This window comes from Dipodomys spectabilis, unplaced genomic scaffold (genome assembly GCF_019054845.1).
Source record: "Dipodomys spectabilis isolate Male_0828 unplaced genomic scaffold, ASM1905484v1 ptg000480l, whole genome shotgun sequence".
NCBI classification, from domain to species: domain Eukaryota; kingdom Metazoa; phylum Chordata; class Mammalia; order Rodentia; family Heteromyidae; genus Dipodomys; species Dipodomys spectabilis.
In genome coordinates, this window is record NW_024871157.1 from 747,197 (window position 1) to 773,856 (window position 26,660).

At 52.7% G+C, this 26,660-nt stretch overlaps 1 protein-coding gene across 5 annotated transcripts; it reads right to left on the reverse strand.

Moving 5' to 3' along the window:
- Positions 1–1,324: 1,324 nt before the first annotated feature.
- Positions 1,325–25,377, reverse strand: Kmt5a (lysine methyltransferase 5A). Of its 5 annotated transcripts, none has more exons than XM_042669059.1 (8): positions 25,277–25,377; positions 17,452–17,573; positions 16,526–16,682; positions 10,961–11,186; positions 10,240–10,327; positions 4,201–4,260; positions 2,340–2,530; positions 1,325–2,251 (listed from the first exon to the last, which is right to left on the reverse strand). In XM_042669059.1, the coding sequence occupies exons 1-8, from the start codon at positions 25,284–25,286 to the stop codon at positions 2,041–2,043; spliced, it is 1,065 nt and encodes a 354-aa protein (XP_042524993.1). In that variant the 5' UTR covers positions 25,287–25,377; the 3' UTR covers positions 1,325–2,040. The 5 variants fall into 5 exon arrangements, with proteins under 5 accessions (XP_042524993.1, XP_042524994.1, XP_042524995.1 ...); XM_042669060.1 differs by having other exon boundaries at positions 10,961–11,180; positions 25,277–25,376; XM_042669061.1 differs by lacking the exon at positions 17,452–17,573 and having other exon boundaries at positions 25,277–25,372.
- Positions 25,378–26,660: the final 1,283 nt, after the last annotated feature.

A 26,660-nucleotide genomic window follows, 5' to 3' on the forward strand; every position in this document is an offset into this window, starting at 1 on the left:
CTCAGTGGTAGAGCGCTTGCCTTGCATGCATGAGGCCCTAGGTTCAATTCCTCAACACCACATAAGCAAAAAGAAAAAAAGCCAGAAGTGGCGTGTGGCTCATGTGGTAGAGCGCTAGCCTTGAGCTGAAGAGCTGAGGGACAGTGCCCAGGCCCAGAGTTCAGGCCCCATGACCGGACCCCTTCCAAAAAAGAAAAAAAGAAAAACAAGGAGCCCTGCCTTCTAGGGGACATGCTCCAAAACACCTGAGCAGACTCTTAGCTCTCCTGCAGTTCTCAACTCAGCCCCATGTAGCCTTGTGATCAAAAGAATGCAACAGGCTGGGCACACTGGCTCACGCCTATAATCCTCACTACTCAGAAGGCTGAAATCTGAGGATCATAGTTCAAACCCAGCCTAGGCAGAAAGTCTGTGAGACTCTTATCTCCACTATAGTTCCAAAAAGGCCAGAAGAGGAGCCCTACTTTTTAAGGGCGGGGCTCAGTCAGCACCACAGGACCCTCCCCCACACACCTTGTTTCTGCTGCCACCTTACAAAAACAAAGACACACAGGTGACCGGCCTTGCCTGGCAATAAATATTTTAATTTTTTTCATTTTTATGATGACAAATAATTTTCAAGTTTTATTTCCTTTTTTGTTTGCTTAAGTACAAAGCTAAACCACAAATGGGTACAACCAAGCCGTTTCATCTCACGTTTACACACCCTCATCGGACCTTCCTCCAGTCTGATGGCCACTGGCCAGGCTAGTGGGGTTGGGGAAGACTTCTTAGGTAGCACCGTGGTGAGGTCCAGGGTGGGGGATGGAGGACAAGGGCCACTCCTCATACCTGTCTCTATTCACATTGCTCTGGGTGCGGGGCTGGCAGGAGCCCCGGCCTGGAGCTGAGCAGTGGGCGCTGCCCGACCCGTCCAGGGAGGAGGCAGCGTGCCCCACCTGCTGTCACGCTCCGCCAACACCTGAGCTTACCCTCCATCCTGGGCCATGGCGGCAGTGGGGGCCGGGGCCGGGGCCCTCTGTCCCGCCTCAGCTCATGGCTTGTTCACAGGAGCCAGGGGCTCGGACAGAAGAGGGCCTCCAGAGTGGGCGGGGACTCCGGCCCGGCACAAGTGGGTGGGGCATCGGGTACGTAATTTCTGGTCCCACTACAAAACTTATTTTTGATTAGAATAGAGTACCATCTCATTCTCTTCTACAAAACAAAACCAAAAAGAAAAAAGAAACCCCAAACGAAACAAAAAACTGCAGCCACTTCACTCACTGCAAGACCTATATACATGTAAGTTGTTTCCTGTGGGTTTTTGAAATTTTTTTTTGTTTTTAAATTTTTATTATTTTTTTTTAAAATAAACTCAGTGTTCACATTTCTATAAAGAGCCCCGTGTCAGGAAGGCCCGCCCAGGGCTGGGGAGCGGAGCCTCTTCCTGGGGGCCTCCACCCTGATGCTCCAGGCGAGGCCTGAAGCAGCGGCCTCTGGGGAAGCGATCTGGGCCGGCCACGCTCGCAGCCAGCAGGGTCGCTCGCAGCCAGCAGGGTCGGTAAGCTCAAGAAAGCAGAGGGGAAGACTAGCTTACTGCGAAACCTTTTTAAAAAATATTCATACTTCAACGTGTGCCTGTCGAGACACAAGGAGAACAAGAGCTTGGAGACGTGCCGTCCAGGCCGGGCCGGGTGCTGCGCCCTGCCTGTCCCGGGACAGGTGTGGGGCACGCTCGCCCAGCTTCCTAGTTCATGTCTGACTCTTCCTTCTAAAACCTGTGCCGAGGCCTGGACCGCATGCACGGGAAGCACAAACGTTCCACTTGTATGCAAAAAAGGTACAAAACAACTAGAATATAAAAGTTTTGGTAATATAAGGCCATCTGTTCAAGCCCACTCAGGAACCTGTAAACAGATATTAAATACTACAGTGAGAAGGCATCTTAATATACTTTTTTTTTTTTTTAAAAAACATCTGAAGTAATCTGCTAAGATTAAATGTGTAAAAAAAATCCTTTCCCTTTGAGGGCACTTAGTCCTGCACAGGAGGGCGGTGCGGTCAGTGCTTGAGCCACGGGTAGGCCTCTAGGGAGGCCTTGCTGCGGTCGCCGTAGTCGTACAGCAGCTCCTCCCCCGCCTCGATATCGCGGGAGGCCACGAGGATGAGGTGAGGCACGCCGGCGATGTCGTGCAGTTTGGTCTGGCAGTTCCCACACTTGCTGTGATTGATCAGTCTCCCCAGGCGGTTTGTCTCCCGAGTGGCATCCACACTGTGGGAGGGAAGGAGGGAGGAGGGAGGGGCTTGCGTGGGCAGAGGCCTGAGGGGGCCCACACCGCGCCCCGGGGCAGTGCACTCACCAGTAGGTTTTGCTCAGGTACTGGAAGTAGTACATGTAGCAGCCTGTGGAGGGGTCCTGAGCATACAGCGCCTCTCTCTTCTTGGCGTCAGTGATCTCAATGAGGTCCCCGTGGTACTCCACCACGAAGTCTCCCCGGGAGAACCGCCGGGTGGCAATCACACCCCTGCCTTTGCCATCAATAAGGTCGATCTGTCAGGAGGTAGCGAGAGGGTCACCATTTTTGACCAGCTCCCTAGTACCTGTGCCTGCCTGGTTGCACCATCCCCCTGCTGAGCTCCTTCCTATTATCAAAGCCCTGGCCCCCAGCAGGCCTGTGCCACCACACAAGGGGTCGAGCCCTGTATGCAGAGCAGCAATGTGCGCGGTGAGCTCCAGCCCATGCTCTGCACTCCCAGAGTCCTCAGCGTTTACCCCTGGGGTTTCTCCTCACGTTTATAAATAAATCAAGTCTGAGAGTGGCTGCTTGGGAGGTCCAAGTTCAAGTCCTCATGAAGGGGGGGCGGGAGGATCGGTTTCTGACCGTTGGCCCCCAGTCCAGGCCCATGTAGCTACCTCTCCCGCATGCCTTTAACATACAAACCTGCGGTACAGCAGGCACTTAGCAGGCACCAGGCCTCCAGTGCAACCAACAACAAAGAAAACAAAGCAAAGCGCTAGGATTACAGGATTGAGGGACCACACCTGGTTCTTTTTTATTTGTTGTTGGTGGTCGTGAGGCTTGAACTCTGGGCCTGGGCACTGTCCCTCAGCTCTTCAGCTCAAGGCTAGTGCTCTACCCTTCAGCCACAGCACCACTTCCAGTTTTCTGGTGGTTTATTGGAGATGGGACTCTCCTGCCCAGGCTGGCTTTGCACAATGATCCTTAGATCTCAGCCTCCTGAGTAGCTAGGATTACAGGTGTGAGCCACCAGTGCCTGGATGTTATTTTCTATTTTTAAAAGTACAAGCATGAAGCTTTCCAATGCCACTGTGAGGAACAGAGGAGCCCCTGTTGGAATGCAGCTGCATCCCAAATGGCTACCGCAACGAAAGCTTTACCACGGACCAAACAGATGATGCTTAGGAAAAACCGTCTAAGCAGTGGTGACTCCAAAGTCCAAGCAGTGGACAAGGATTCCAGTGGCATGAGGCCCGTTCACAGGGCGGCAGGCTGGAGGGTGGGGTGGCTGCTGGCTCATGCACAGGTCTTCATTGGGGAAGCGACAGGCTCGCTGTTAGTCAGGGATGACAACTGCACGCTGCTGGCAATGCGCCGAATGTGACTGGGGTGTATACTTTAAAAAAGGGTAAATGAGCTGGGCGCCAGCGGCTCACGCCTGTCATCCTAGCTACTCAGGAGGCTGGGATCTGAGGATCGTGGTTCAAAGCAGCCCAGGCAGGAAAATCCGTGAGACTCTTATCTCCAATAAACGACAAGAAAACTGGAAGTGGTGCTGTGGCTCAAGCGGTAGAGCGCTGGCCTTGAGCTGAAGAGCTGAGGGACAGCGCCCAGGCCCAGAGTTCAAGACCCACGACCGACCAAAAAAAAAAAAAAAAAAAAAGGGTAAATCATGCCCCCCTCACTCCTGGGCACTGTCCCTGAGCTTTTTTTGCTCAAGGTTAGTGCTCTACCACTTGAGCCACAGCGCCACTTCCGGCTTTTTCTGGTTATGTGGTCCTGAGGAATGGAACCCAGGGCTTCATGTATGCTAGGCGAGCACTCTACCACTGAGCACCTTCCCAGCCCCATGGGTATTTTACAATTAAAAAAAAAAAAAAGTTCTGTGGGACAAGCCAGTCTCCTGCCTCTGGGAGCAGCAGACAGAGGTGAGCTCGCACGGCGGGGAGCCACTGCCTGCGGGGCGGTGCGCTGCCCTTACCTTCATGCCCTCTTCCTTCCCGCTGTCAATGAGCTCGTCTATCCGTCTCCTTTCTTCCGACTGGGAGTGGACAGGAGGGAGGGAAGGGAAGAGCAGCATCAGTGTTCATGCTCTCCACACAGAAAGGCCGCCAACAGCTCCACCAGCCCTTTCCCAGCGATGCTGAAGCCCCAAGGCCCCCCCTCCCCCACCTGGGGCAGGCCATCTGTCATCTGGAGCAGGGGAGCGGTGCCCACAGAGGGATCTGAGGCCTGCTAGGATCTGGATCTTTCTTTGCTTTGCTGTTCTGGTACAGGGCTGACTGTGAAGCCCAGGCTGGCCTCAAACTTCCCACTCTCCTGCCTCAGCTTCCGCACTTCTGGGATTTTGGATCCAATGGCACCAAGGGTTGAACTCGGGGCCTTGAGATTGCTAAGCAGGCGCTCTACCTCTTGGGCTACTCCACTAACCCTAGTTTAGAGTGTAAGCATCCCCCAAAGGCCGCTGTGTTAAAGACTGGGCCCCTCTCCTATGTGGTACTACTGGAAGGCAGGAGAACCTTTAAGAGCAAAAGCCTAGTGTGGGTCTTCTGGCCATTCAGACGGCACTCGGAGGGTCAGAGGGCCTCAGCCCGTCCCCTCCCCAGCCATGAGCAGCGAGCTTGCCAGCGTGCTTCCAGCACGGTAAGCTGCCTTACCCAAAGCAACAGTGCCGCCGGAGCAAGAGCACGAACTAGAGCCTCAAAACCCAACACAAAAAGGCCTTTTTTCTTTATAAAATAAGGTTCTGTAAGTCAGGTATCTGTCACACAGATGGAACGAGAGCACTCGGCCTTTAGACACGCTGTGCAGCCCATGTAGTGGACTTAGTTCTCAAACCTCAGCCTCTAGCCAGGCGCCAGTAGCTCACACCTGTAATCCTAGGGACTTCGGAGCCTGAGATATGAGGATCAAGGTTCAGAGCCAGCCTCAGCAGACAAATCTGAGAGTCTTATCCTCAATTAACCAGGAAAAAACCACGAGTGCAGGAGTGACTCAAGGGGTAGAACACCAGGCTTGCTAGAAAAGCCAAGTGAGAGCAGGGCTTTTTTCTAAGCAGCTGGCCTTCTGCTACTGCAGCCAAACCTCTGGCTCTGGTTTTTGGGTGTGTAATTGGAGATAAGAGTCTCAGACTTTCCTACCCAGGCTGGCAATGAATCAGGATCCTCAGATCTCAGCTTCTAGAGTAGCTGGAGTTACAGATGTGAGCCAAAAGCACTTGGCTAGCAGTCTTGACAAGCTCAACAGGGTAACCTAAGATGGTGGTGAGGGGAAAGGATAGCGTCCACATCTACAAGAAGTTTCTATCTTCACAACTTCTCTATAAGCCTAAATCAAGAAATTAAAAGTTCAGAGAAAGCTGGGCACCATTGCCTTTAATTCTAGCTACTCGAAGCTGAGATCTGAGACTTATAGTTCAAAGTCAGCCCAGACAGGAAAGTCATGAGATTCTTCTCTCCAATACCACCAGAAAACAGAAAGTGGCACTGTGGCTCAAAGTGGTAGAGTGCTAGCCTTGAGTGAAAGACCTCAGGGACAGTGCTCAGGCCAATGAACAACAACAAAACCCACAAAAGAGGGCTGGGAAGGTGGCTCAGTGGTAGAGTGCTTGCCTCACATGCATGAGGCCCTGGGTTCAATTCCTCAGCACCATATAAGCAGAAAAAAACAAAGTGGCACTGTGGCTCAAGTGGTAGAGCGCTTGTCTTGAACTGAAGAGCTGAGGGACCGTGCCCAGGCCCAGAGTTCAGGCCCCACAACCAACAAAATAGATAGATAGATAGATCGATCGATCACACCAGCCCCACCTTCCACAGCCAGCTCTCCCTGAAGCCCAGTCTGTGCCTGCCTGTCCCTTCCTTCAAGCCAGCATCTGTTTGCTCTTTCCCTTCCTTTAGGGCTTGGTCGAAGCCACTTCCGCTCTTCCTGACCTCTGCGGCTCTGGCTCCAGGCCTCGCCACTCTGAACACCTCCACCTTGTTGTGTCTACTTGGAAGCGCTTCTGCGGGTCTCCAGCTCTTCAACAGCCCGGCCTGCACCGAAGCATTAGGAGTCCAGGAGTCTCCTAGCAAAGATGGTGCCACAGATGAGCCTTGGAGATAGCAGGAGCAGTGCGTGCTGGCTGCACAATGATCCCTGGCGCACAGGGGATGTATCAGTGGGAAAACCCAGTGAGGCAACTAGGGAGACGGACGTGGCCCGGAGGGCTCACACTGAGCCCAGCAGAGCTGGGCAAGGCAGTCACAGCCACCAGCCGCAGAGCACTGCAGTGAGTGCCGAGAGGCTTGGCCATCTTTCCAAGCCCATGCTGGGCTCAGATTTTGCGGCCGAGATTCCTCCCTTCTGCCCTGGACCTGGACTTGGGTGGGGCCCTGTCCCACCTGCTGTCTTCAGACACAGCCAGGTCTCTGGAGAGTCTGGCATTTCAGTCTCAGCTTCTCTAGCACATTGTTCGGGCCAGGTAATTAAGCCAGGACTCAGAGAAGTACAGCGCTCAGCCCCAGCCAGCACATCCTGGGGCCTTCTCTGTGCAGCCATCGGCAGCAGGCAGGGCTGCACACCCTCACTGAGGGTGCTGGTCAGCAGCTCACGTAGTGCCCACTCAGTAGAGCCACCACACATGGTGGGGCCCATGTGGCTTTTGCTTGCGCTGGCTCCTGGTGTGGTAACAGGGCAAGGACTCGGGAGTCCGCAGCCAGGCTCTGCGGCAGCCCTTCCCTGGCTCACCTGCTTCAACACTTGGCAGACCTGTGCTGCAGCCCGCTGCAGCCCTCCTCCTCCTGGCCAAGAGCCCTGGCTTTTTATTAATGAGTCAAACTGGGCTGCTCCTGCCCACCATGCCCCCAGCAGCCGGCCAGGAGGAGAGCCAGGCCTGGGGCCCTGGGCCTGCACCACCTCCCCGCTGCAGCGCCACCACTGTCAGCAGGGTTTTTTTTTTTTTCCCTTGGTCATGGGTCTTGAACTCTGGGCCTGGGCGCTGTCCCTCAGCTCTTCAGCTCAAGGCAAGTGCTCTACCACTTGAGCCACAGCACCACTTCCAGTTTTCTGAGTGGTTTATTGGAGATCAGAATCTCACGGGGTGTGGTGGGGGGGGGGGACGGATATGTAGTTGTGGAGCTGGGAGGGAAGGGACAGTAAGGGAAAAACAAAGGAGAAGTCAACAAAGCTTAATAAGAAATGTACTCATTACCTTGCTCATATTATTGTAAGCCCTCCATACATAATTTTCACAATAAAAAACATTAAAAAAAAAAGTCTCACAGGAGTTTCCTGCCCAGGCTTGCTTTGAACCGCAGATCCTCAGATCTCAGCTTCCTGAGTAGCTAGGATTATAGGCGTGAGCCACTTTTGGTGGGTCATGGGGCTTGAACTCTGGGCCAAACTCTGTCCCTCAGCTCCTTAGCTCAAGGCTGAATGGTTTATTGGAGATAAGAGTCTCACAGACTTTCCTGCCTGGGCTGGCTTTGAACCGTGATCCTCAGATCTCAGCATCCTGAGAAGCTAGGATTACAGGCGTGAGCCACTGGTGCCTGGCTTCAGTAGGGTTTTTTTTCCTTTTTTTTTTTTTGTTGGTTGTGGGCCAACAAAAACTCTGGGCCTGAGTGCTGTCTCTCATCTCTTCAGCTCAAGGCTAGTGCTCTACCACTTGAGCTATAGTGCCACTTCCGGTTTTCTGGTGGTTTATTGGAGATAAAGAGTTTCACGGACTTTCCTGCCCCTGCAGGCTTTGAACTGCAATCCTCAGATCTCAGCCTCCTGAGTAGCTAGGATTACAGGCATGAGCCACCAGAGCCCGGCTTTCAGCAGGATTTTCTAAAAGCCTGTACTTGGCTCAGAGAAACTACCTTTTTCTGGAAATAAAGATGAAGCAGCTTGCTGAGAAAATGGACCCTGGTTTTTTTTTTGTTTTTGGTCAGCCGTGGGGCTTGAACTCTGGGCCTGGGTGCTGTACCTCAGCTCTTCAGCTCAAGGCAAGCGCTCTACCACTTGAGCTACAGCGCCACTTCCGGTTTTCTGTTAGTTTATTGGAGATAGGAGTCTCACAGTCTCTCCTGCCCGGGCTGGCTTTGAACCTCGATCCTCAGATCTCAGCCTCCTGAGTAGCTAGGATTACAGGCGTGAGCCACCAGCGCCCGGCTTGGACCCTGGTTTTGTTTTGACTAAAATCTCAGCTCAGGAAATGGAGCAGATTATACAACTGAAGGCTTACCACAGTAGGATTGAAACCGGACAGTGGAGATGCTAAAACTGCCCAGGGTACGGTGCCCTCCTTGCAGGGGAAGAATGATCCTGAGCTCCCAAGTTCAGAAGGAATGCCGAGAAACAAGGACATCGCCACACCCTGGGGCTGCAGAACAGACTGGCAATGTCCACACTCCACTGCACCAAATACTGATGCCTGTGCCCAGCTGGCCACATGCACTGTTGAGACCCCCAGCTGGCAGGCCAGCCTTCCCTCCTGGGCTCCGCAGGCTCTCAACTGTAAACAGGCAGGAGCCTCAGGAAGTGATGGCACTGGGAAGCCAGTGATGGCACTGGGGAGGGACAATGGCCCCCGTGTGCCAGATGTTGGTCTTTGTGACCTATATCTATGAAGTCATCTCTTCCTTTTGATATTTTGTCAGTTATGGGGCTTGAACTCAGGGCCTAGGCACTGTCCCTGAGTTCTTCAGCTCAAGGCTAGTGCTCTACTGCTCTACAACTTTGAGCCACAGCACCTCTTCCAGTTTTCTGGTGGTTAACTGGAGTTAAGTTTCAGGGAGCTGGGTGCTGGTGGCTCATGCCTGCAATCCTAGCAACTCAGGAGGCTGAGATCTGAGGATCGCTGTGGCTCAAGTGGTAGAGCTCTAGTCTTGAGCTGAGGGACAGCGCCCAGGCCCAGAGTTCAAGCTCCACAATCAACAAAAAAAAAAAGTTTTAAATGGAGGGGGTAACAATGCTCAATAGGAAGGGTACTCATTACCTTGCTCATGTAACTGTAACCCTCTGTATAGTATCTTTACAATAAAAAATTAAAATAAAATAAAATAAGAATAAAAAGTTTCAGGGACTTTCCTGCCAAGCTGGCTTTGAACAGCGATCCTCAAATCTCAGTCTCCTGAATAGCTAGGATTATAAGTGTGAGGCACTGGCGCCCGGCCTTTTTGATTCTTTTTGAGACAGGGTCTATGTAGTCCAGGCTGGCCTCAAACTCTTGATCTTCCTGCTTCACTCCTTGAATGCTGGGATTCCTTATATGTGTGACCCCATTATTATAATTTTTTTTTTTTTTTTTGGTCAGTCGTGTGGCTTGAACTCTGGGCCTCCGCGCTATCCCTCAGCTCTTCAGCTCAAGGCTAGTGCTCTACCACTTGAGCCACAGCGCCACTTCTGGTTTTCTGAGTAGCTTATTGGAGCTAAGAGTCTCATAGCCTTTCCTGCCCAGGCTGGCTATGAATGGTGATCCTCAGATCTCAGCCTCCTGAGTAGCTAGGATTACAGGCATGAACCACTATGCCCGGCTCCATTACTGTAATTCTTGCAACTCCACACATATTTCCATTTTACACAGGAGGTCAGAAGCCCTGTGTGCATAGGCTGGCCAAGCCTATACTACCAAAAAGTAGCTCCCAGACTCATGTGAACTTCTGGATTTCTACTAATACAAACCCAAACAAGAACATACAGCCTTCCCTCCACGCCCAGGCAGTCCCAGGCTCCAAATGGCACTGCTAACACATCCTGGAAAAACCACTGTTGCAATAGCACTTGGCTTCGATTCCAAGCCACAGATTACAAGGCTCCTTCACAGAATCGTCTAAATTAAGCAAGTCTCCTAGTGACCCCTATGAAGACAGAGCAAGCTTTGTGACAACTCCTGTAGAGTGAGAAGAGCAGGCTGGAGAGGCCGAGAGCTTGACCCAAGATGACACAAAGCAGGCTGAGGATGTGCATCTCCCCTCCCCCACCCCCCAAGATGACACAAAGCAGGCTTGGGGTATGTGCCTCCTGCCCTCCAAGCTCCGAGGTAAACCAGGATTACCTGCAGCTCAGCTTTGCTCTTCCTCGAGCTCCTTCGAACTGGGTAGAAGTCTGTGAGTTTTCGATTCTGTTGTGTTTTTCCTTGAACTCTGGATGAGCAGGAAACAACAAGTTCAGGACTGAAGCCAAATCACACCCAGGGGCACCTCATCCCCCAGGAGGATGCACCTGGTAAACATGTCACTTAAGCACCTGTCACCCACTGGAACTTCACTGCAGGAGAGCTCAGCTGCATCGGGGTCGAGGCCGGGGGGCCTCATATTCAAGGCCAGGCTGCCCAGTCTCCCATTGGGAGGGGCAGGGAAGGTCAGCCTTGAACTTTTTTTTTTTTTTTTTTGGGGTCCGGTCATGGGGCCTGAACTCTGGGCCTGGGCACTGTCCCTCAGCTCTTCAGCTCAAGGCTAGCGCTCTACCACTTGAGCCTCTGCGCAACTTCCGGCTTTTTTCTTTTTGCTTATATGGTGCTGAGGAATGGAACCCAGGGCCTCATGCATGCAAGGCAAGTGCTCTACCACTGAGCCACCTTCCCAGCCCCAGCCTTGAACTTTGGACAAGGCTGTACTGAGACACAGACTAATAATGGCATCAAGCTGATGACTCAGGGGATCTGAGCCTTAGCCGGAAGGGAGGCTGAGAAGCCAAGGCTTAATCCCAGGGGCCTAAACAGGTTCAGGGGCCACAGGAACGCAGCTGCTCTGTGAGGAGGGGTCCAAGCAACTTACTTTTTCCGAGGAGCAGGTTTGCCTTTGAGAGCCTTTTTCAGGGCTTGCTTGGCAACAGCTGCATTGGTAGGATCACAGGAAGAGGGTGGAGTTTTTGGAGGTTCTGCTGCTTCGGATTTTTGGTTTGGAAAAGGTGCCAGGGGACCTCTCCTGGCATCTTTGAACTTTTGTTCCTCTGATTTCATGGTGCTTCGTATCGTGTTCCCAGCATTTCTTTTCTCTGCAGCAGCAGGTAAGAAAGGCTTATTCTCTACTCTGGATCCCAATCCCTCCCTCCCTCCCTCCCTCCCTCCCTCCCTCTCTTGATCATGGCGCTTGAACTAAGGGCTTGGGTGCTGTCCCTGAGCTTTTGTGCTCAAGGTTAGAACTTTCCCACTTTGAGCCCCAGCTCTACTTCCAGTTTTGGGGTGGTTAAATGGAGCCAAGAATCTCATGGACTTTTCTGCTCAGGCTGGCTTTAAACTGTGATCCTCAGATCTCAGCCTCCTGAGTAGCATGGATCACAGGTATGAGCCACCAGCACCCAGCCTTCTGGCTCCCAATTTCTGAACATCATCTGTGCTTTACAGCAGGGTGAAAAGGGCCATGGAGTATGAGGTAGCAGTGTCTGGGGCCTGCACAGCCTGTATGCACTAATGTGACCACAGTAGGGCAAGGCTCTAGTTCTCTTTCTTTCAGTTGTGGGGCTCGAACTCAGGACCTAGACATTATCCCTGACCTTTGTTTTCCAAGGCTACCACTCTATGCCACAGCTCCACTTCCAGTTTTCTGGTGATTAATGAGAGTCTCACAGCTTTTCCTGCCCAGACTGGCTTTGAACCATGATCCTCAGATCTCAGCCTCCTGAGTAGCTAGGATTATAGGTGTGAGCCAACAGCACCTGACTAGGTTCTAGTTCTTTGACCTAAGAATGGGGTAGAGGACTTGCGCTTTGCCTCTGGCCATGGGGCAGAGCCTTTACAGCCATGAGTGCCCAACTGGCTGCTTTCCTGAAGTGGTACCACCGAGCCATGAAAACACTAAAGCAGGAGCCAGCAGGAGCAAGAGGACAAACTGGACACCTCCCCAAGTTTCCTTTCAGATTCTTTTTGTGTGTTTGTGTGCATGCTGACACAAGGGGCTTCAACTCAGGGCCTCACATTCGCACTTAGCTTTTTCACTCAAGGCTGATATTGTGCCACTTGATCTCCACCACCTCCACTTCCAGCCTTTTGGTAGGTTCACTGAAGACAAGAGTCACACAGACTTTACTGCCTCAGCTGGCTTCAAGTCACCAATCTCAGATCTCAGACTCCTGAGTAGGTGGATTACAGGTATGAGCTACTCGTACCCAGCACACATTTTGGATTCTTAACTAAGTAACCCTTCCTTCTGGTAGGGTGGAGGCTGGTGCTTGGGAGTTCTCAGTGTGATGCCTGGCAGATGAGTAAGACTGCAAAGAGCACTACTGACAACTGCCTGGCATATCAGTGTGCAGCAATTTTTTTTTTGCCAGTCCTGGGGCTTGAACTCCGGGTTTGATCACTATCCCAGAGCTTCTTTTGCTCCAGGTTATCAGACTGACACTTGAGCCACAACCCACTTGGGCTTTTTCTGTTTATGTGGTACTGAGGAATGCATGCTAGGCAAGCACCCTACCACTGAGCCACCTTCCCAGCCCAACATTTTTGGCCAGTCTTGGGGTTTGAATTCAGGGCACTGTTTGGGCACTGTCCTTGAGCCTCTCTGTGATCAAGGCTAGCACTCTATTACTTGAGCCACAGAGTCACTTCCGGCTTTTTCTGCTTGTTTGGTACTGAGGAATTGAACCCAGGGCTTCATGCATGCTAAACAAGCACTCTATCACTAAGCCACATTCCCAGCCCAACTTTTTTTTTTAAATAAATGATTTTAGCTGGGTGCCGGTGGCTCACGCCTGTTATCCTAAATATTCAGGAGGCTGAGCCAGCCCAGGCAGAAAAGTCTGTGAGACTCTGATCTCCAATAAACCACTAGAAAACTGAAGTGGTGCTGTGGCTCAAGAGGTAGAGCGCTCGCCTTGAACTGAAGACCACAAGGACAGTACCCAGGCCTGGAGTTCAGGCCCCACGACTGGACCCAACCCCTCCCCCCGCAAAAAAAAAAAAAAGGCCGCATACTGTGCAAGTGTCCACATCGGGCAAGGCAGAGACAGAGAGGAGCTTAACAGCTGCCTGCGACTGTGGGGGACAGGAAATGGGAAAAGACCGAGCTGCCTTTGAAGGTGATGATAATGCTGTGTAACTGGACAGCAGTAATGGAGACATACCAAAACCAGTACACTGTACATTCAAAAGCTATAAACTTGGGCTGTACCAACAGCTCAATGGTTTTTTTTTTTTTGGTCGGTCGTGGGGCTTGAACTCTGGGCCTGGGTGCTGTCCCTCCGCTCTTCAGCTCAAGGCGAGCGCTCTACCACTTGAGCTACAGCGCCACTTCCGGTTTTCTGTTGGTTTATTGGAGATAGGAGTCTCACAGTCTCTCCTGCCCGGGCTGGCTTTGAACCTCGATCCTCAGATCTCAGCCTCCTGAGTAGCTAGGATTACAGGCGTGAGCCACCAGCGCCCGGCCCAACAGCTCAATGGTAAGAGTAGCTGTACAGTATGCACAAGGCCCTGGGTTTGAGCCCCACCACAAAAGAAGGAGAAAGGAAGTGGCGCTGTGGCTCAAGTGGTAGAGCGCTCACCTTGAGCTGAAGAGCGCAGGGACAGAGCCCAAGCCCAGAGTTCAAGCCCCACAACCGACTAAAAAAAAAGGAGAAGAAAGAGGAGGAGGAGAAGGAGGAGAAGGAACATAAATTAGGACCTGAGAATTATAACTCAATAAATAAAAGAGAAAAATAAACACATAAAGACCAAGCAGGTCACTCTGACTTCCTCAGTCCTTCCTGGGTGGAACGAGGAGGCACAGCGGCTGGGAGAGGCGACGGGCACAGCAGTGTGTGGAACTGCGTGGTACCAGGACCATCACATGTAAGGTCAGTCTGTACCATGCTAGTCAGGAGTAAGAACCAAAGCACACCAGACCTCAAGTTCTGTCTCCTCTTTTTTTTTTTTTGGGTCCGGTCATGGAGCCTGAACTCTGGGCCTGGGCGCTGTCCCTCAGCTCTTCAGATCAAGGCTAGCGCTCTACCACTTGAGCCACAGCGCCACTTCCGGCTTTTTTTTTTCTGCTTATGTAGTGCTGAGGAATCAAACCCAGGGCCTCATGCGTGCAAGGCAAGCGCTCTACCACTGAGCCACCTTCCCAGCCAGCCCAGACCTCAAGTTCTACCAGTGCCAGCGTGTACACCACACATTTGGGAGAATATCCATTTTGTCCCAGACTGAAGTGGACATAGCACTGGCTAGCCACCATTCCAGAGACCTGCCGTGTTGCCATTGATGGCAGTGGATGCAGTGGGGGGACACTGCAATCCCGAATGTGCTAGATCCTTCAAAGAGCCCCGAGGTTGAAATAGGACTTCATTCTCTCCTAATTTACGGGGGAGACAACTGAGGTTCACAAAAGAGCAGCTATCTGGTCAAGTCCCTGCCTTCCCAGGTGCAGAGTTAGGATTAGAGCTTGAAATCAAGTGAAATAATGTTGCTCTGTGCACTGTGGGGGTGGGAAGGGGGAATAAGGGCTCTATCCTGGTTCTCAGATCTGGACCCAGAGGTCAGGATACCCCGTCTAAGCCTTTCTTGGAAATACAAAGCTTCTTCAGCAGAGCTGCTCTGCTAGGCATGTTTTTAATCAGTGAAGCACACAGCTAAGGGAGACCCCACATCCCTATCCCTTCCCCTTTTTTTCCCCCCTTCATTGTGGGGCTTGAACTCAAGGCCTGGGAGCTGTCCCCGAGCCTCTTTATGCTCAAGGCTAGCACTCTACCACTTAAGCCACACCTCCACTTCCAGCTTTTTCGGGTGCGTAATTTGCAGGTAAGTCTCACGGGGACTTTGAACCGTGACCCTCAGATCTCAGCCTCCTGAGTAGCTCGGATTACAGGTGTGAGCCACCAGTGCCCAGCAGCTTTTTTTTCAGGTGCCTGTCTTCGAGTTTGAACGCAGGGCCTTGGCACTGTCCCTGAGCTTCTTTTTGCTCAAAGCTAGCTTTCTACCACTTTAGTCACAGCTCCACTTGTGGCTTTTTGTGATTAACTGGAGATAAAGAGTCTCATGGACTTTTCCTGCCAGAACTGGTTTCCAATGGTGATGCTCAGATAAGATTACAGGCATGAGCCACCAATGCCTGGCTCATTTCTGGCTTTTCTGAGGGTAGTTTATTGGAGATAAGAGTCTCATGGACTTTCCTGCCCAACCTGGCTTTGAACTATTATCCTCAGATCTCTGCCTCCTGAGCAGCTAGGATCAGAGGCATAAGCTGCCAGATCCCCCCACTTTTCTTTTTGGTTTTGTGGGTGCTAGCGCTGAGGCTTTAACATGGGGCGTGAGTACTGTCACTGAGCTTTTTTTGCTCAAGGCTAGAGCTCTATCTCTAACTTTTGGGGGATAGTTTATTTATTTATTTATTTATTTTTGGGGGTCCGGTTGTGGGGCCTGAACTCTGGGCCTGGGCGCTGTCCCTCAGCTCTTCAGCTCAAGGCTAGCGCTCTACCACTTGAGCCACAGCACAACTTCCAGCTTTTTCCTTTTTGCTTATGTGGTGCTGAGGAATCGAACCCAGGGCCTCAGGCATGCAAGGCAAGCGCTCTACCACTGAGCCACCTTCCCAGCCCTGGGGGATAGTTTATTGAAGGTAAGAGTCTCAGGGACTCTCCTGCTTGGGCTGACTTTGAACTATGATCCTCAGACCTTAGCCTCCTGAGTAGCTGGGATTACAGGCATGAGCCACTGGTGCCCAGCGCCATGGAAGCTTTGAAAGTGAATATTTGGGCAAGAGCAAGATTGGTACAGGAAGCAGATTGCTTGCAATGCCAGGCAGAATTCTCAGTAACCGAATTATTTTCTCATTCAATCCCACTCCTCCAGTGCTGGGGCTCAAACCCAGGGTTTCACGCCTGCTAGACAAGTGCTCTACCACTGAGAGCTACCCCAGGTTCACTCAATATTTTAATTCCAAATCTCACCACACCTGCTTCAGAGAATAACAGAACACTTAAACAGAAAGAAATTTAAGGATGAGGTCAGGCCTGTCTGTCACAAAAAGGAAGGGAGCGGATCCCTTGCATTCACTCAACACTTTGGCTGCCTGGTCCACACAATCCAGATTCTCCACTTCTGCTTTAGCAGTTACTGCCTCTGTGAGGGCAGGGCAGGGCAGGGCAGGTGCATTACTCTTGCGACGTGGCAAGAGCCGCCTACAGGATGTGCTAACTCTTGAGCAAGCAGGGAGAACTAGTCTGGCCAACAGGGCCCACACCCTGAGACAACTTAGGCTTTTCACCAGTTTTTGTTTCTTGGCAGCAAGATGGAACTAATGAAATCTCACATTCAGGAATGGAGACAAGGTTAGACAAACATGGCACTCACAGGCAGCATTCTTGTAGAGATGAGGGCTTTGGCAACCAGACCTGCTGGGTCCAAATGGGGCCACTTTGGGGCTTACCTTCTCGCTTCTTGTAGATTCCGGCTAATGGTTTCCCCTGGCACTTGACTTCGTGATGTGCAACTGAGTTCTCTTCCTGAAGGGGGGAACGCATCCCAGCGCATTTGTTGGGGCTCATATAGGAATAGATCTTTGACTGCCCGGCAAACACGTTCTCCTAGAAAGACAAATTGGGATTCTGAAAGACGCTTGAAAAGAAAAAGCTCACCCAGCACTTAGGGGAAATAAGAAGACAAAAGGCAAGCCGGGCGCCGTGGCTCTCGGTGACTGTTCTGCCAGGGAATGCCGGCCGGGCTCTCCCAGGGGAGCTCGGGCCAGGCTCTGGGTCGGCCAGGTGGGCGGCAGAGGTTCCTGGACGCGTGCGGTCTCAGGTTCCGGTGGCTCAGGGGACACGTGGCCAGCGGGAAGAGCTGGTACGGGAAGAGGCTGAGCTACCCCGCGGCAGGGAGGTCGGAATGACCCAGGAAAGCTGCCGGGGAGGCCGGCTGCTGAACTGCCGGCGGAGGCGCAGCCCAGAGACAGGCCGCAGGGGCCCTAATTAACGCCGGGGCGGCCCCGCTGCCCACGCCTCCCTTGCAGAAGCCGCAGGCCGGGCCACCCTCGAACCACGCCCGGCACGGTGGTCGGAGCGCTGCTCCGGGCGACGGGGGAGGCCGAGGCGGGCCGGGCGGCGGGAAGAGGCTCCCCGGGAACAATGCCGAGCCTCTGCCCGCCGGCGGCGCGGGGGCCCCGGCGGGCCGGGCGCGCGGCGGCCGCCTCGGCTCCTTCGCGAGCCACCGAGTCCCGGGGAGGGGAAACGCGCCAAACTTTCCGGGGTCGAAGCCCGCCGGGGTCGTGGCGGAGCCGAGGGCGGCCGCCGCGCCCGGCCGGGCAGCGGAAAAAAGGCGGCCGGCCCGGGGCCGCGGCCGGGGAGGGTGCCTGCTTACCCCGTCGGTGCGGGGCCGCCCCGGGCCCCTCCGCTCCACCATCTCCGGGCCCGGGGCCGTCGCTGCCACCGCCGCCGCCGCCGCCGCCGCCTCCACCGCGCGGGGCTTGGACATCTTCCTGCCTGGAGAGGGGGACCCGGGGGAAGCGGGGAGGGGCGCTCAGGGCGCGGGTGGCGGGGCGGGGAGCGGGGCCGCGGCCCGGGCGCCGCAGCCATGTCTCGAGGGCCCGGCGGCGGAGGCCCGGCCGCGCCGCGGGGAGGCCGGGGCCGAGCGGCCGGGCCGAGCCGTGGGGACGCCTCCCGCGCCGCCCTCCCGCCGCCCCGGCCCCGGCCGGGCCCCGCGCGCCGCCCGCGCGGCCGGGCCCGACACACCCACCTGCAGCCCCGCCAGGCCCATGGCGGCCAGCCCCGCGCCCTCGGCGCCCTCGCCGCCGCGGCCCGGCCACCAGCGCTGCCGCCGCCGCTGCTGCTGCTGCTGCCGCCGCCACCAGCGCCGCCGCGGCGCCCCGGGGAAGGGCCGGCGGCGCCCCACGGCGCCCCCTTCCCCCATGGCCTGCGAGCAGGGCCCGGCACCCGCGCGCCGCGGCTCCCGGGCCGCCCCGAGCCAGGGACGCAGGGAGGGAGGGAGGGAGGCGGGCGGCGTCCTCCGCGGCCGGCCCGCCCACCGCCGGGCTCCGGGCCCCGCGAGGGGGCTGGCGGGGCGGCGGGGCGGCTGCGCGGCTGGGGGGAGGGGCGAGGAGGCGGGGGGAGGGGCGGAGCGCGGGCCGCCGCCGCCTCCAATCCCCGCGCGGGCGCGCCCCCTCGCGTGCGCGCCGGCCGGACCTCCGCCCGCCCCGCCCCCGGGCCGGGATTCGAGGAGGGGGCACCGTGAAGGGGGTGACGCTTAGGGGTCTCCCAGGGCCACAGCCGGGAAGTGCCGGGCCGGGGGTCACCCCGAGGCCCGGGCTGGCTGGGCGGCCCCGCCGGCGCACTCGGCCCGGCGCTGGGACGGGGGCGCTGGGCAAGTTCTCACAGCTCGGCCCGGGAGGGGGCTCGGCCGGCTGGCGAGGGCTGCGCAGGCCCCGCCCTGGGAGCCCGCCGGGCTCCGGGGCTGCGAGCCCTGGATTTGTGCAAAGTCACAGATGCAAACGCTGGGCACTGCAGGCTGCCGGGTCACCTCGGAAAACCCGGCAGCGGTGCTTTGGCACCACCACCGGGCCACGTCCAAGCCGGGCCCGGCTTCGGCGTAGAACTACCTGGAACACTTTCCAACATCCACAGAATAGCCGTTTGTAGCCGTCTCTCCATCTTGCCGACTGAATAGGATTGAGTGCTGAGACACTACTGCAATGCCTCCCAAATTTATCCGAGGCAAAGCTCCACCACCACCACCACAGCCCCAGGGAGATGAGGGGCTCCACTGAAATGTCTTCAGAGATCACATCTGAAGATCAAGAATAGACACAGAGCTGTAATCCCAGCTACTCAGGAGGCTAAACCTGGGCAGAAAAGCTGAAAGACTCCTACCTCGAACCACCAAAGAGCCAGTAGAGGTGTGGCTCAAGTGGAAGGCCATGAGGAATAAAGCTCAGGGATAGCACTCAGGCTCTGAGTTCAAGCCCCAGTACCGACATACAGATACACAGATACAAAAAGAGACTAGGGCTGGGAAAGTGACTCAGTGGTAGAGTACTTGCCTCACATGCATGAGGCCCTGGGTTGGAATCCTCAGCACCACATAAACAAAAAGTAGGAGGTGACATTGTGGCTCAAGTGATAGAGCACTAACTAGCTTTGAGCTGAAGAGCTGAGGGACAGCGCCTAGGTCCAGAGTTCAAGACCCACAACGGAAAAAAATAAAAACAACAAAGCCAGGCACCAGTGGCTCACACCGGTAATCCTAGCATCTCAGGAGGCTGGGATTTGAGGATTGCAGTTCAAAGCCAGCCCAGGTAAGAAAGTCCATTAGATTCTTTTTTTTTTTTTTTTTTGGTCGGGTCGTGGGGCCTGAACTCTGGGCCTGGGCGCTGTCCCTCAGCTCTTCAGCTCAAGGCTAGAGCTCTACCACTTGAGCCACAGCACCACTTCCGGCTTTTTTCTTTTTGCTTATGTGGTGCTGAGGAATCGAACCCAGGGCCTTGAGCATGCAAGGCAAGCACTCTACCCCTGAGCCACCTTCCCAGCCCCTCCATTAGATTCTTATCTCCAACTAACCACCAGGAAACTGAAAGTGGTGCTGTGGCTCAAGTGGTAGAGCACTAACTAGGTCCAGAGTTCAAGACCCACAACCAACATACCCCAAAAATAAGAGAGTACCATGTTGGACCAAGAGGGCTCCAAAGTGACATTGTGATGCCGAGGACAAACCATATGGAAATGTCTCTGTAGCTGAAGGCAGATGAGCTTTGCAGTCTGTTGCCAAATTTCCACAGAAAATATGGCTCAACATTCTGTCCAGGTCATAAAGCATTTTAGCTCATCCTCCATAGACACACTTATGGCCATACCTTTGCCCAAATACAGGGCGTACACTGTAAGTTTAGTGCCCATTCTACCTTCCAGTGAATTCTGCGCCTTGAGTACCTCGAACATAAATGCAAATCATTCAGTGTAAGTTTCAAAACAGTGCTCCCTTTCTTTAAAGGTGTTTTATGTCTATAATACTACACATTGTCACTGAAACACAAGCCTGGGGATGTAGCTCAGTGGTAGAGCACCTGCCTAACTGCCTAGCTCAATCCTGAACCACAAAAACAAGTAAAATCCTATCTGGGCTGTACATAATTGACGCAAGCCTCTAATCTCAGTACTCAAGAGGCTGCTGCAGGGGTTGCTGAGAATTTGGGGCATGTGGTGAGATCCTGTCTCACTCAAAACAAAAAACAAAAATCCAGGAATACAAATGTTAATGTTGCCAAATATGCTGGGAAGGTGGCTCAGTGGTAGAGCGCTTGCCTTGCATGCCAGAGGCCCTGGGTTCGATTCCTCAGCACCACATAAGCAAAAATAAATAAATAAACGTTGCCAAATATTTTACAGAAACATAATTCAACTATTACTAGTAATAAGCAGTTATGAAATGTTCACAATGTGCTAGGCCTTATAATACTGCATTATTTAAGCGTCACAACAATTTATGAGAAGATATGATTATTCTTATTTCACAGATGTGGAAACTGAGGCTCAGAGCAGACAAATCACTTGTATAAGAGCCGTATGATCAGTAAATGATGGCACTGTGTAGGATCTGAACCCAGATGATCAATGTGAATGTACTTTACCATAAGGAATGTTTACTACATGTCTTGATTTCAAGACAAGCACAACTAACATAAAGATAATTCATTTGTTCAGAATATATTTACTGGAGCAAATGTACTTTAGGCCTTATGCTTAGAACACAGATCTGAACATAGAGCTGGGAAATGGAGAAGCCCTTCCCACCTGGGAGAGGTTAGCAGGACCTTCTAGGTCACAATGATCATTATGGATTTTGTCCTAGGAACCACAGGAAGGTTGAGGGAGTAGCAGTGAGGGTCACTCGATAGAAATTCATATTCTCAGGCTGGGAATGTGGCTGAGCGGTAGAATGTTTCCTAGCATGCATAAAGCTCTAGGTCCTACATAAACAGAAAAAGCCAGAAGTGGCACTGTGGCTCAAGTGGTAGAGTGCTAGCTTTAAGCAAAAGAAGCTCAAAGACAGTGCCCAGGCCCTGATTTCAAGCCCCAAGACTGACCAAAAAAAATTTTTTTTAAAAATCCATATTTTTGGGAACCTATCTAGCTGCCATGGGATAATGAAAACTGAAGACCTGAAGTAGAAGAAAGAACAGTTAGAAGAGGTGGTAAAGGAATAAAGATAGATTGATCCTCCTAAAAATAACATGATTGCAGATTGGGTATGGTAATGCAGGCCTATAATCCTAGACATTAGAAAGCTGAGGAAGATTACCACATCAAGTACATAGAGACTTACATAAAGAGTTCTAGGTTAGTCTGGGCTACCTAGTAAGATTCTGCTTAAAAAAAAACAAAAACAAAAACAAATGGTACCAGTGGCTCATGGTTGTAATCCTAGCTACTTAGGAGGCTGAGGATCAGGGTACAAAGCCAGCCTGGGCAGATAAGGCCCTTGAGACTCTTATCTCCAACATACTACTAAGAAAAAACTATAAGTGGCACTATGGCTTAAGTGGTGGAGCACTAGGCTTGAGCAAAAGAAGTTCAGAGTGGGGAGGGGGGGAGAGATGGGAAGGGGAAATAAAGGAGGAGGCAACAATATTTGATAAGAAATGTACTCATTAGGGCTGGGAAGGTGGCTCAGTGGTACAGTGATTGCCTCATATGCATGAGGCCCTCGGTTTGATTCCCCAGCACCATAGAAGCAGAAAAAAGTGGCTCAAGTGGTAGGGCACTAGCCTTGAGCTGAAGAGCTGAGGGACAGTGCCCAGACCCAGAGTTCAAGCTCGATGACCAACCAAAAAAAAAAAAAAGAAAGAAAGAAAGAAAAGAAATGTACTCATTATCTTGCCCATGTAATTGTAACCCCTCTGCATGGTATTTTCACAATTAAAAAAAAAAAAAAAGCTCAGAGTCCGGCTGGGAAAGTGGCTCAGTGGTAAAGTGCTTGCGTTGCATGCATGAGGCTCTGGGTTTGATTCTTCAGCACCACATAAGCAGAAAAAGCCAGAAGTGGTGCTGTGGCTCAAGTGGTAGAGCACTAGCCTTCAGCTGAAGAGCTAAGGGACAGTGCGTAGGCCCAAAGTTCAGGCCCCACAACTGAGAAATTAATTAATTAATTAGTTAATTAAAAAAGAAGAAGCTCAGGGTCAGCACCCAGGCCCAGAGTTCAAGCTCCAGGACCAGTAGAAAATAAAAATTAAATACTTAAAAAACAAGAAAGAAAGAAAGCTGGGTGCCAGTGGCTCACACCTGCAGTCCTAGATACTCAGGAGGCTGAGATCTGAAGACTGAGGTTCAAAGCCAGCCTGGGCATGAAAATCCGTACGACTCATCTCCAATTAACCACCTGAAAACTGGAAATGGCGCTGTGGCTCAAGTAGTAGATCACTAGCCTTGAGCTGAAGAGCTCAGGGATAGCAACCAGGCCTAGAGTTCAAGCCTCACAACTGACCAAAAAATAAATAAATAAAATAAGGGGGGGTAAATAACATGACTATAAGACTTCAAAATGAGAATGAAATTGAAAAGTTTGTTTAGATGACTCAGCAGGACTCTTTAAGAAAAAGCAGGACCAGCTGGGTGCTGATATCTCAACCCTGTAATCCTAGCTACTCAGAGGCCGAGATCTGAGGATTCAAGTTTAAGCCAGTCCAGACAGAAAATTCATGAGACACTTATCTCCAACTAATCAGCAAAAACCCGAAGTGGAGGTGTGGCTCAACTGGTAGAGCAACAACCCTCTTGACCAAAATAGCCGAGAAGGCAAAAGGCCCTGAGTTCAAGCCCCAATACCACACACAAGCCTGTTTATTTGATGTACTGCAAATCATTGGTATTTGAAATTCCAAACACCCAATATAATAGTTTGAAAGAGTAATGGAGACTAAGACACAGGTAACTATTAATCTGAGGTCAAGTCAGATAATGGAAATCACTAACTAATGCAGTAATTTTTATTTATTTACTGTCAGTCATGCACCTGAACTCTGGGCCTGGGTGCTGTCCCTCAGCTCTTCAGCTCAAGGATAGCACTCTACCAGTTGAGCCACAGCGCCACTTCTGGCCTTTTCTGCTTATGTGGGGGCTCAAGCATGCAAGGCAAGCCCTCTACCACTGAGCTACCTTACAAGCCCCTAATGCAGTAATTTTAAAGGAGACTTGTAAGCCTGCCAGGGAAGAAGCTAGAACTTTCCCCTTTACTTTGGTTGAGAAAGGGAGGTGGGCAGGAAAGCAAAGAGGCAGTAACTCCCACCTCTGAAAAACAGAATAAAAAATTGCAAAGACTAAGATAATAAACTGCCTGGCTCTCAATGATAATGACTATCTTCCCCTGTCTTAAGCATTCCAGTGACAAATGGTTAGTTTTGTCTCTATAGATTAATGAAAGCAAGCTCTATTTTTGTTTAGTTCACTATTTTTTCTTTTTTGGTCGTGGGTCTTGAACTCTGGGCCTGGGCCCTGCCCTCAGCTCTTCAGCTCAAAGGCTAGTGCTCTACCACTTGGGCCACAGCGCCACTTCCTGTTTTCTGGTGGTTAATTGGAGATAAGAGTCTCATGGACTTTCTTGCCCTGGCCTGGCTTTGAACTGTGATTCTCAGATCTCAGCCCCCTGAGAAGCTAGGATCACAGGCATGAGCTACCAGCGCCCGGCTTTCACTGCTTTTGAAATGGTGGCTTAAATGGTTTTGTGGTGAGGGGAAAAATGAACTGAGGAACCATAATTTTGCCAAGACTTATCTAAATGAGATAAATATAATGTAGATGCATATCACTTGTCTAAGGAATAATATTAGTCTTCTTATTGTGTGTGTTAATTTGGTTACAAAGTACTTTATACCTTTTTTCATTAGAGTCTAGAAAGCCAGGGAGCAGTGACTCACATCTCTAATTCTAACTATTCAGAAGGCTGAGATCTAAGGACTGCAGTTGAAGTCCATGAGACTTTTATCTCCAAATAACTAGCAAAACGCTAGAAGGGGAGCTATGGTCAAGTGGTAGAGCACTAGCCTTGAGCAAAAAAGGCTACGGGACAATACGCAGGCCCTGACTTCAAGCCACCATACTAGTACAAAAAGACAAAGGGAGGGGGGAAAAAGGAATCTGAGTAAGTCTTGTCCTCAAAGACCCTATTGGACTGATGGGGGAATAAATAATATAATTGGGTACAAGGTCTGAAAACTGAAAACAAGGGGATCCAATAAAAATCTGATGTTAAAAATCATGATTCATTATTCTTGCTACAGACAGCATACTGCATTAAGGCAAATTCCTACCAAAATACGTCGTCTTGGAATTTCGGGGAAAATGGCATATCCCAACTTTTTTTTTTTTTTTAAATAAGAATTTCTAAAGCCAAGGGCAAAGTGAGTGGCTCCTGCCTGTGCACCCCCAGCACATGGAGGGTCCGGAGGCTCAAGCCACTCCGGACTACAAAAGGAATCAATAGAAATAGTCATCTCACTCAACGGTTAGGCTTAAGTTTCCGGCTCCCGGGCGGGAGGGCGACTCGGCGGCCCGGCAGGCCGGGGAATGACCAGCGGTCGGAGATCTCTCTGCCGCATAACGAGGGCACCAGGATCCAGACAGCGAACTAAGTATGCAAGGAAGGCCCGCGGGCGGGGCCGTGGGCGCCCAGCGCGCCCTCCCGGGAAGCGGGGCCCCGATCGGTGGGCGCCAAGACCATCCCCGGGCCGTGCCAGCCGGCCCGTCACAGCCCGAAGCGGGCCACGGCGCCGCGCCCCGCCCCGCGGCGCAGGGCTGACTCAGGGCGCCGGGAGGGAAGGCGCCTGCGTTCACTCCAACGCGCTCCCCATCTCGTGGGTTACCGACCTGCGCCCCACGGAGAGCCCCGAGTGGGCGAAGCCCCACTGCCACCCGCGTCCCCCCAACCACTCCTCGGAGCCTGTTTCCCTGGAGCTTCGACACCTGGATCCACTCTCTGGAGAGGCAAAGCCAGAGGGCACCCAGGCTCCGGAAGGCACAGGAAGGGTCTTCTCGGGGCCACGGGAGCAGGGGCCGGGAGGGAAAGGTTCCGCACAGCCGCCTCCCCCGCCGCCCTCCCGGGTCCCACGCTCCACCCGCTACCGTTCCCGCCACCCTGACTCCCTCCAGCGCGAATTCCCAGCCGCCCGGTCTCCCCCGGCTCGGGCCACCCGGACAGATACCTCTAGCCATGGCCCGGCACTGTCACCGCCGGGGATCTCCCGGGAAACCGAGCTTTCGAAAAAAGTTAAAACAACTGTAGCCAACTGCTCGGCGGAGCTGCAGCTGCTCGCCCTGATTGGCGCGGTCCCCCGCTTCTCTGCGGGTTGCCTGCCAGGATAGGCGCGCTGGCTAGGAGATCCCGCCCCAGTCCCCGCCTCCGCCGAGGGGCGGGGCCACCGGCCACACTTTCTACAAACGCTTGCGGGACAGGTCCCGACAGAGAAGGTGGAGGGGGTTTAAATTTGCCCGTCTTTTGGCTTTGATTGGCTGAGCTGGAAGGAGACCCGCACGACCATTGGGGGAGACGCAAGCTCCTCCCCCTCCGTGCTGAAGCTCCGCCCCAGATTAGTCTTGCTGTTGAAGGCCCCGGCTTAGAACCTGTCCTGGCACTTCCGGTCTTTTAACGTGCTTGACCGGAACCTGACCTTTGAACTCCCCCCCAATCTCTCCCTTGGGTCTGAGAAGCCTAGCTTGCTTAGATGTCCCCATAGTCCATTTCTTTCTAGGTTTGCAAGGTTTATTGAAAAACTCCATTCTTCCGATATTTCAAACCCTGGGAACACCACTCCCAACATCTAACTGGTAAATGGGTAAGCTTTGGCGCTAGCTCAACACGCCCACCTGATTTATAGATGGGCTAATAAGAGGAAGCAGGGGCCCCTAGCAGTTGTTTTTTTTTTTTTTTTTGTTGGTCGTGGGGCTTGAACTCTGGGCCTGGGCACGCTGTCCCTGAGCCTCTTTGTGCTCAAGGCTAGTGCTCTACCACTTGGACCACAGCACCACTTCCAACTTCATCTGAGTAGTTTATTGGAGATAAGAGTCTCATGGACTTTTTTGCCTGGGCTGGCTTCAAACAGCGATCTTCAAATCTCAGCCTCCTAAGTAGCTGGGATTACAGGTCTGAGCCACTGGTACCAAGCTCCTTTATTATTTAAGGCAAAGTCCCATGGCTGGGAATGTGGCTTAGTGGTAGAGTGTTTGACTAGCACACATGAAGCCCTGGGTTCCATTCCTCAGTGCCACATAAGCAGTAAAAGCCAGAAGTGGCACTATGGCTCAAGTGGTAGAGTGCTATCCTTGAGCAAGAGAGGCTCAGGGACAGAGCCCAGGCCTGAGTTCAAGCCCCAGGACCAGAAAACAAAACAAAACAAGATCCCACTATATTGCTCAGGCTGACCCTAAAATACAATCCCCCTGTCTTAGCCTCCCAGGTGTTGCCATTACAGGCATGGTTGGTTTTAGGGGCTGGGAAGATGGCTCAATGGTACAGTGCTTGCCTTGCATGCATGAGGCCCTGGGTTCGATTCCTCAGCACCACATAAGCAGAAAAAGCTGGAAGTGGTG